This window comes from Podarcis pityusensis (assembly GCF_964106645.2).
Source record: "Podarcis pityusensis genome assembly, chromosome: 8".
In the NCBI taxonomy this organism is placed as follows: Eukaryota; Metazoa; Chordata; class Lepidosauria; order Squamata; family Lacertidae; genus Podarcis; species Podarcis pityusensis.
Genome location: NC_138033.1, coordinates 40,690,154 through 40,700,878, shown reverse-complemented (window position 1 = coordinate 40,700,878; position 10,725 = coordinate 40,690,154). Strand labels below are relative to the sequence as shown.

At 47.9% G+C, this 10,725-nt stretch overlaps 1 protein-coding gene across 1 annotated transcript; it reads left to right on the top strand.

Moving 5' to 3' along the window:
* The first annotated feature begins 6,612 nt into the window (after nt 1-6,612).
* On the top strand, nt 6,613-10,332 carry LOC308482655 (protein phosphatase 1 regulatory subunit 3E-like). The gene has a single exon (XM_081015931.1). It carries the CDS (start codon nt 8,348-8,350, stop codon nt 9,428-9,430), a length of 1,083 nt encoding a protein of 360 aa, XP_080872057.1. The 5' UTR covers nt 6,613-8,347; the 3' UTR covers nt 9,431-10,332.
* The last annotated feature ends 393 nt before the right edge of the window (nt 10,333-10,725 follow it).

Sequence of the window (10,725 nt, the reverse complement as noted above, 5' to 3'; positions counted from 1 at the left end):
GGGGCGAGAGGGGCTCATTACCAGTATTATCCCTTGCATTTATATCCCATTTTTTCCTCCATGGGATTCAAGGTGGGCCACACGGTTCGCTCTCATTTAATCCTCACAACAGCCTTGCGAGGTGGGTTGGGCTGGTTACTGGCCCGAGCAAAGTCACCCAGCGTGTGATTTCCGTGTGGCCGAGTTGGGATTTTGGACACCAGTCTCCCTACTATCATGCTATCCTCTCATGTTATCCTACATGATAACAGACCGTTACACCACACTGGCTCTCAGCATCAGCATCATCCCATAAGCTCTGCAAGTTGAAAGCTAGCACATCAAGAAATGAGCCAAAATAGAACATTAAGATAAAGAGTCCCTCCATCATCATGATCTTGGCCATAGCTGTCAACCTTCCCTTTTTTTTGCGGGAAATTCCCTTATTCCAGCGTCGTTTCCCGCTGCTATCCCGGATTGTTAGATATCCCGTAGACTGTCCCCGGTACAGGTGAGACTGCTGATCCCTTATTTTCGAGGCTGCTAATCCCTTATTTTCAAATCTGAAAGTTGACAGCTATGATCTTGGCCAGACTCTGCGTGTAACACTACTAGACCAATGGCCCTTCTTGGTCGAGAGTTGTTGGGAGAGGGAGCTTTGCAGCAGCCAGAGGGAAAGGAGAGCTTAGCCCTTCCCCTGGCAACTGTTCGCCCCATAAAACTGCCCCTCCCTGCTCCCCATCAGAAGTCTGAACATGTGCTTCCATCGCAAACACAGATGAGACAGGCCACACATGCAACAAAGTTCAGCTTCAAAAATGTATTGCTACTAGCAGCGAGGGTCAAGAGAGTCACTTCTTTAGCAATTTTCCGCTATGTTGAGATAATTCGTCACCTGGGAGTAAACATGTCAGTTCAGCTTCCTATGTGGCTGACTCATACAGTGAGCACAGTGCACTCAGAAGAAATCAGAAAAGTGTGTTATGAGGTGTACGTTTGAACCCACATCATGTCTATGAAGCCAGCAATACCCTACTGAGAGAAATGAAGCCTTTTGCGTGAAGTCAGGGCATGTGTCTTTTTAAAATGCATATATATCTTTCACCCATATACTCAGCTAAGAACTTGTCATACCAGGAAGTATAAACATATTAGTTTATTACACAGAAACAAAAGACAGTGGGTATATGGGTATTGCTTTGGACAGCAAGTTTTACAGTTATGCAGGCGGCCAATATGATTCATAGTCACACACCTTAGTCTTAAAAAGAGTTCCCAGCTATCCAAAAACCTGGAGCGTGAGAAACAGATTCACACTAAAGAGAAATTAAAGAAATTAAAATAAGAGTTGGAAGTATAACTGATCTTATGAGCAAGTGTAGTGCAAAGTCAAGAATTTGATATCTGTGCCTTCTGACAGGCCACATTCACACCATACATTTAAAGCAGTGATATAACTTTAAACAGTCATGGCTTCCCACAAATAATTCTGGGAGCTGCAGCTTGTTAAGGGTCCTAAGAATTGTTAGAAGACCCCTATTTCCCATGCACAGCTATGATCCCCAATGTATCCTATGGGAAAATAAATAATGAATAATAATTTTATTATTTATACCCCACCCATCTGGCTGGGTTTCCCCAGGCACTCTGGGCGGCTTATAGAAGAAGAAGAGTTTGGATTTGATTTCCTGCTTTATCACTACCCTAAGGAGTCTCAAAGAGACTCACAATCTCTTTTCCCTCCCTTCCCCACAACAAACACTCTTTGAGGCAAGCGAAGCTGAGAGACTTCAGAGAAGTGTGATTGGCCCAAGGTCAACCAGCAGCTGCATGTGGAGGAGCGGGGACGTGAACCCGGTTTACCAGATTACGTCTACTGCTCTTAACCACTACACTGCATATATTAGATATACAGTGGTACCTCGGGTCACATACACTTCAGGTTACATACGCTTCAGGTTACAGACTCCGCTAACCCAGAAATAGTACCTCGGGTTAAGAACTTTGCTTCAGGATGAGAACAGAAATCATGCAGCAGCGGCGCGGAAGCAGCGGGAGGTCCCATTAGCTAAAGTGGTGCTTCAGGTTAAGAACAGCTTCAGGTTAAGAACGGACCTCCAGAATGAATTATGCACGTAACCAGAGGTACCACTGCATATCTAAAAAATAATAAAAGCATCAAGCATTGAAAACCTCCCAATACAGGGCTGCCTTCAGACGTCTTCTAAAAGCTGTGTAATTCTTTATCTCCTTTACATCTGAAGGGAGGGCATTCTACAGGGAGGGTGCCAACGAAAAGGCCCTCTGCCTGGTTCCCTGTAACTTTGCTTCTTGCAGTGAGGGAATCAGCAGACGGCCCTTGGAGGAGGACCTCAGCGTCTTGGCTGAGCAATGGGGGTGGAGATGCTCCTTCAGGTATACTGGTGCCGAGACCATTTAGAAAAAGCCACGACTGTTTTAAGTCATACTTTAAATGTATGGTGTGAAGTCACCTTGGGCTCTTCCTCAGAATCCTATGCCAGCAAGGAAACAAATCTCTCACCTGTTCCTTTGGTCTGCAGTCAAGTAAAGGTAAGTAGCAAAGGAAGAGTGGTTGGAGCTGTTTGCTTGGGGTTTAAGTATACTTCTATGGGAAGGGAAGGGGCTTACCTAGTGAGTGAGTAACAGAACACCAAAACCTTTGAACTGTTGTTTGTACATATCTTCTGGTTTACTACTACCTTCCTGAGACACAAGTTTGAAATGAAGAGGACACAACCTTTATCTTTACAGTTCCTGGATCATAAATTTAATCTTAAAAGAGATAATTGTCTGTATGAAATCTGGTTCCTGCTTATAGAAGGTTTATAACTAGATATTTATGGCATATACAGTGGTACCTCGCAAGACGAATGCCTCGGAAGACAAAAAACTCGCAAGACGAATGCCTCGGAAGACGAAAAACTCGCAAGACGAAAGAGTTTTTCGTTTTTTGAGTTGCTTCGCAAGACGAATTTCCCTATGGGCTTGCTTCGCAAGACGAAAAATGAAAAAACGAAAACGACTTGCAAGTTTGTTTCCTTTTTCTTAAAACCTTTAATACCCAGGGTGACTTCGAGGAGCAACTCATAGCACGCGGTGTGGTAGCCTTTTTTGAGGTTTTTGAAGACTTTGGTGATTTTGAAGACTTTGGGAAACCGTGCTTCGCAAGACGAAAAAAATCGCAAGATGAAAAAACTCGCAGAACGAATTAATTTCGTCTTGCGAGGCACCACTGTACAAAGTTAGGTTCATATTGTTACAAAGTTTAAGGTAAGAATTCACATACCAGTAACTTGTTACTGTAATAAGAGTCCATGAGCATGTTTTATTTTTATAAGAGGTTTGAAAATTCAGAAAGAAAATTGTCCTTTGTCCTTTGAACGTCTTACCAAAAATGGAGTGATGTATTCATGATCACAAAACTGGCTTACAATTTAGAAGTGTCTGGTCAATAAAGGTGCTAAACATGTTTCTGTGACGGAGAGTGACAACCATATATTCCCAGTGCTCAGTCCTTCAGTTTTTCAAATATTTTCTTTTCTGCTATGAACTTTTATAAATGGTTATGAACAGGTGTGTTCTGCAATAAGGTCATTTCAGTGAACATTAACATGACTGTTATTTACACAGCAGAAAGGGTGTTTCTTGTTTTAATCAAAGCAGTGTGACATAATAAAAAGTGAAGTGAGACCATTTAAACCTCCTTGGCTCATCTGTAGATTTTTTTTTTTAAAATCCTGCATGTCTGTCTAAGCAGGAACAAGCCCTAGAGGAAAATGATAATCACCACACTAAGGGCATGAACACATGACTGCAGTGAAGAAACAGAGTGACTCAGGAAACTCTGAAAGAAGTGCCTTCATATTCCCCTGAGCTAAAGATACGTATTATCAAAACAAAGAATGTATTGTAGTCGTTTATTATTTATTTATTTATCATTTTTATAGTATGCCCTTCATCCAAAGGTTGCAGGGTGGAAATGCATACAATTGAAACCAGAAGTTAAACAATAATATTTTAAAAAGCCAACATAAATTATGTGTAAACAAAACAGCAGCAGCAATTTTAAAAAATCTAGTCCAGTGTACTTCACCCTTCCCCAAAAGCCTGAACAAAGTGATGCATCTTCACCCAACAAAAAAGCAAGAGCAATGTCATGGTGAGATGCAGTTCAGAAGAGAGGTCATTCCAGAGGCAGGGAGCCAGCACTAAGAAAGCACACTTAGTCCCCACCCCATGGATCTCACTGGGTGAGGAGATCACTACCAGGGCTTCCACTAGAGATATTTGTGCACAGGCAGGGTGATACGTTCTTTCAGAAACTCGGGATTTAAGTTTGTCACAACCCTTGAATCCAGCAGCAATCCAGACACAAGAGTCAGAGGCTGCTGAGGCATCAGATGAGAAGACCAACCAAGTTGAAGGCTCTGACTGGAGGTCAGGAGACCACTGCACCAAGGAGGTCAGATAGGAGCCTTCAGAAGAATATCCAGGACCATCAGAGACACTAGATGTTGGGGCAGGATTCTGGCAGGCACCTTCCCTTCAGCCTGGGGAACCAAATGGCTCCCACAGTACCTCAGTGCTCCAGCAGGACAGGGTGCTCACAAGGCAGAAGGTGATGGAAGGGTGGAGAAGGGCAGATTAGAGGGCTGGTCCTTTAAGACTCTGAAGCCTCTAAAAGTGGGCAAAAAGGTAGTCTGGAGGCAGAGGCTTAGAAGGCCCCAGTGTGTTCTCGGCTTCTGTCAGAAGTTCAGAACAAGTCACCGACTCGGGTCTATCAGTGGTCCTGCAACCTGCCTTGCTCCATGGGAGTGGGTGTCAGACCAAAACACAACAAATGTAATCTACTGCAGACTGCTTTCTCTGCTACACTAATGTTTGTCTCACAAATAAACTATGCTTTCTACCCACCCACCCACCCCGTAAAAAAAAATATCCATTTTCTACATGAGGGCCCTAGCTCCATGTGCCTACATGAAGTGAGCAGGGACAGAGAGCAGGGACTTCACTGCCATTGAAGTTATAAAATCACTACGCCAAAGTCCGAAGTCACACAGTTCTTGTGATTGTCTTTCAGAAAGGCCATGAAACCCAGCTCTTTCCCAAAAGTCTCTGACAAAGTGGGCATTTCTGATTCTGCAAGAGCACTGCTACAGAATGCACCGCTTTTGGCTGTTGCCATTTATGTAATTTTAAATTGTGTTTTGTTAATATTGTGTTATTTTGTTGGAAGTCATCTCAAACTTTTAAACTTTTTAAAAGAAAGATACTCATGTTCTAAATTGTGTGTGTGTGTGTGTGTGTGTGTGTGTGTGTTTTAAATAGTTATACACAGAGATTACCTTTGCTAAATTATTTCTCCAGTTACAGAGGTTTGGCAACAGTGTACCTGACATTGCTCAAGAATTCTGAGAAACTAAAAAAATCAGTGCAGTTTTGAAGTCAGCAGTTAAAAGCAATGGTTTAGAAACATGCAGTCCATCATCTTGAATCAAAATGGCATCCAATCATACACAAACATAGAACAAAATCTGCTCCTTGATCACAGACATCATCATGCTAAATTTGGTAATGATGGTTTAAAAGGTGTCCAAATGCATAGAGAACAGATGAATGGAAAAAACTACTTTCTGAAACAAATAGATACAAGAACTGAGAGAATCTTTGTCACAGAAATTTGGCAACATCCCTTCCCTCCCCACCCCCAAAATACAGAAGGAAAAACATAATTACACTTACTTAGTCCTCTCTCCTTCTATATTTATCCAAATTACAGTGTAAGTAAGAGACGGGGGGGGGGGACTTTATTAACTAATTCTGAAATATTTTAACATGCTTTAAAAGCTGCTTCTTTTCTACATATATTGCAATTCCTCTTCTGACATAAACACTAACATTAGAGTTTAGTGGTTTACACAAGATAGCAGCTTTGTAAATGATCTGAAATTCATTAAAAATTGACCATGTTTCTCAGTGTTTGAATAAGGATAACCAATTGTTTACAAAAACCTAATTAGTTTAATTAAGTATTGTATTGATGTTTGGCACCTTAGGATGCAAAATCCTTTGCCAGATAATGGATTCCACACTTTCAGCAAGCATGCCTTGCTTAGAATGAGAAGTCCCCAAGGAACACTGCTCTTTCTGCCAAAGTATGTGGACATAAAAGAGTTTTCAGACATAAACCGTTGGCTATTCTTTATCTGAGGATGCATAATTTTACATGAGCTATCACAGGCATCTAATAATCCGAAGAACCTATGATTTATTTGTACATGGTGTGCAAATTGCTCTCCTGAGCGCTGAAAGGATGACCCTTTTTACAAAAAGTGCAGAGATTTCCCAGATAGCTTCTCCACAAGCAGCTTAATAACCACCATATCAGAGAGTTAGATACCATCACCTGCTGAATAAAGAGCAGTTCAACTCTACCATGGTTAAAAGGCCCAAGGTGTGATGCGGGATAATATAGGTTGTATAGACTCCCCTTTGATCAAACCACACAAGCTGTACTTTAAACAAATGTTTGTTTTATTAACAGAATATATAGAATATCTAGAACATGAAATTGTATTAAAATAAACAAAAAAAAAGTTACTTCTCACATGGATCAGCCTAAAATCATCAATCTTTCCTTCTTCCCTCTGGCAGATGACCAGCATAAACTTCAGGCAATTGAAGACTCTGAACACAGGACTCGGCTAACCCTTTATAATAGTTTTTTGTGCAGTGCCAAAATTTGACACTCCATCCCAAAGCATATTTGTGGCGTTCCCAAGGCTCCACACCCAGTGCCACCAAACTGATCATGCACCCCTAAATCTGCCTCTGATACGTGCATTTAGATCAGAAATGGCGGATAAGAAACCTACTTAGTGATATTTTGGTTTGTTGTTATTTGCACTAGTATAGAAGATAATATGGAATGCCTTTGTTGTCACGTCTCTTTCTTCCATAATTATTGCTGCTCTAGCCACCTCCAGAGTCCACTACCTGAATCCTGTTTAATTTTCTTTTGTTAGATTAAGGGTTCAGGTGGAAACGACAACAATCTTAACCCAGAGATACATCAAAATGGCAGTGATGCTTGGTCTTTCCTATGCTTAGTCAAGCACAAGTCACGTAGTTGCTCCCATTCACTGTAATACAGGATTAGTTTTTCCGTTATTTATCCAATTTCCATAAATCTCCTTCACGAATCAAAACACGGAGGCTGCATTATATTTAACCGAGGAATATTGAACGGGTGACAAAATTCCTTCTGCTCCCATTGAACTAGCATTATTTTCCTCCCCTGATCTTCCTTATTAAAACCATAATTAACTTTCTTTCAAGAAGATGGAACCAATCAAGCTCATTCGGCGCCTAATGAGTACCTTTTGTTCTTGACCGTGACTGAGCAGCTCTGCACTCCCGAGCGCGGCCGATTTATTGAAAAATGCATTACATGGGATTAAACTGGATTTCCTCCTTTTTAAATCTACGCTGCCAGATCCGGTGCGCAAGCCAGCTGCATCTCCTCTCCGCCGCGGACTTAGGTTTCCCAGGGAGCCTTGATTCTGCTATTCCGGTAACAGACTGGAGCGGGGAGGGAGGGAGCCTTCTCCGGGGGAATCCCTCCCGCCGCCCCCTCCCTTTGCTTTGGGATCAAGTACTTAAGGACACGGCAGGGGAGTGGTGAGGGGGAAGAAGAAGAGGAAGGAAGGCGGGTGGCACAATCGTCACAGTTTGCAGGGGGGGGCGGGTTGGTCGTGAGCCGAGATGACAAGGAGGGAGGTGGCGGGGGCAGAGGAGCGAGCAGGCGAGGCGGAGATGAAGGGGCGGAGAGCGGAGCGGTGATGAATTGGAAAGATGACACGAGGCCCGGGATGCGTATATTTTGCGGCGGCGGCGGCGGCGGCGGCTGCATGACTCCACGACGTCAGCCGCAGCCCGGGAGCCGCGGCGCGTCACGGTGGTCTCCCCCTCCATCGTGCCGGGGTCTGCGGGAGTAGGGCTGCCACCGCCAGACGCGGAGCTCAGCGGGCAACTCACGGTCACAGCAGCGACGTGCGCGCTCGGTTGTTCCCGCGGCCGCGAACGAGAGGAACGTCTTCCCAGCACCCAGAGAGAGGAGAGGCGCCGCGCCGCGAGGGGCTCCGAGCTGGATCGTGACCCGTCGCGTCTGCAAGCCGGCCCCGGTGAGCCCCGCAGCCCAGCCCCGAGGTAGCGGGAATGGTGCCCAGGCGCGCCATGGCGCCGCCGGAGAGCCGGCTGTAGCCGCCGCCGCCGCCGCCGGCTTGGTGAAGGGAGGCTCCTGCCCGACGGCCCCCTCCGAGGAGAGCGCCCCGCCACTGCCGCCGCCATGGACAAGGCCGGCTCCGTGCACGCGTCGGTGCCCACGCCGCCGCCGCGCCTCTACCTCCCGCGCAACTTCAGCTGCAGCGCCTGCCTCTACGGCAGCCTAGCCGACCAGTGCAAGGGCGGCTGCAGCCCGGAGCCCGAGCCCGTCGAGGGGCCGCTGTCGCTGTCGTCGTCTCCGCCGCCCTGCTCCTCGCCGCCGCCGCCCTCCCCGCCGGTGACCCCAGAGGCCGCGGCTGTCGCCCCCCCGAAGCCGCCCCCGCTGCCCGCCCCTCGCTCCCCGTCGCCGCCGACCTCTCCTCCGCCCGCGTCGCCCTCTTCCCGCGGCCGGGAGCCCACGCTGCCGTCGGTGCCTCCCAGCCCGACCCTCCGGCGCCGGGCCAAGTCTCTGCCCACGCCGGGCGAGCGGGGCTTACGGCCGGCGCTGCAGCAGAGCCCGTCCCGCCGCAAGACGGTGCGCTTCGCCGACTCGCTGGGCTTGGAGCTGATCGCCGTGCGCCACTTCTGCCAGGCCGACGTGCCGCGGGTGCCGCCGGCGCCGCTGGCCGCCTCGCCTTTCCCGCTGCCGCCGCCGCGCGCCGCCGACCTGCTCAAGACGCGCAAGCCGCCGTCGCTGGGCGAGCTGGAGCCGGTGCTCTTCGGGCCGCCGGCGCCCGTGCTGGAGCCGCTCTTCCCGCCGCAGCCGGGCGCCAGCGCGGGCTTCGCCGAGCGCGTCCGGCAGCACAAGGTGAGGCTGGAGTGGGTGCGCCCCGAGGCGTCGGGGCTGCGCGGCGCCGTGCGCGTCCTCAACGTGGCCTACGAGAAGCAAGTCTCGGTGCGCTACACGCTCAACCGCTGGGCCAGCTGCAACGAGGTGCCCGCCGCCTACCTGCCGCCGCCGCCCAACGGCCACAGCGACCGCTTCGCCTTCCACCTGCCCGTGGGCGCGGGCACCACGCTGCTGGAGTTCGCCGTGCGCTACCGCGTGGCCGACGCCGAGTACTGGGACAACAACGACGGCCACAACTACCGGCTGCGCGCTAGGCAGAGGCCGGCGGCCGCCTCGGGCCACGAGCCGGGCGCCGGCGCCTGGATCCACTTCATCTGAGGACGGAGGCGCGCCGGCCGCCCCGCCGAGGTTCTCCGACGGCTCGAGGGGCCTCCTCTCCACCTTGGCGGAGAGCAGCAGGCTCTTTTCCCTCAACGGATATGGCGACACCCAGGAGAGTTTCTTTTAGGATAAGGCGCATGGTCGGACTGTGAGGACCGAGGAGGAAAATGATCCGTCGTTAAAGGCAGAGCCGTGGGGTGGCTCTTCTCTGTTATGCTCATCTTTCCTTATGGCCAGTGGATGTGGAAAACAAGAGTCCAAAAGTCCCCTTTCCAAATTAACCTCCATTGGATTGCAATAGGTAATAGCTTTGTTTGTTTGTGGCTCACTTTATCCATCTCCAACCACCTTTGAGTTGCCCTCCAACCAGCCTTGATCAAATCTCTCTTGGCAAGGAGGCTTGCAGTTCTAATTAGATATTTAACGGGAGGTAAGCACCATGACAACTCCAGCTTAGTACTCACGCAGAGCAAACTCTGGGTATAGTAACACCTAGTACTGCAATGAAGGCAGGCATGATGGAATGCTCCTGTTTTGAAAATAAGAAATCCCTCCACCATGAAAATTGGCCTGTCAGAGAGAAGGTTATGATACAACCCCCTCCCACATGCTAGTTTTCTGTGTGTAGGGATTTTAAAAAGACACTCCCATCATATGAGACATTCCTGCAGTTTGAGGCTGTCCAGCCCAGACATAGGTTAGCTTCCTCAGTGAGGAGTACAGTAGGTGACATACATTATATCATAAACAGAGCATTCACTGTAGAAACTCACTCGCTGCATTTTGCTTAAGTGTAGAATCTTCTCCCATATCTGGAACAGGGAGAACCAGCCTGCAACTTGCAGCAAGAGCTGGCTGTGCACAGTGCTGATTGGCTGAAAGCTAAGTGACATCACTAGCCCACATTTCCCCTTTTCGCTGAAATAGGTTTTCAGCAAGAAAAAGAAACAAATCTGCTCCTCTTTTTAAAAAGAGGAAAGAGGGAGTGAATATACGTTTAAGCTAATCAATGTGCAAGCAGTATCTTTCAAAAGATGGCAGATAGCCTGCCTCAAGCAGTGAGAAAGGGCAATACAGATTATTGAATCAGTACAATTGATTTGTCTGTATCTCAAATGGGGGAGGAGAGGCTGAGCCAGGCTCAAGCTGCTGGGGGGGGGGTTGTGGAACACACATGATCTGCATGTCCACTTGTATCGCCTAGTGAAATGTGTTTAGGTCTGGGTGGTTTCAGTTCACCATGATGTGAGAAGAATCTGCACAGAAACCCCAGTCTGTAGGGATGTGGTCTG

Excerpts from the sequence above, each read along its gene's own strand:
- LOC308482655 (XM_081015931.1), top strand. The coding sequence starts at position 8,348 with ATGGACAAGGCCGGCTCCGTGCACGCGTCGGTGCCCACGCCGCCGCCG.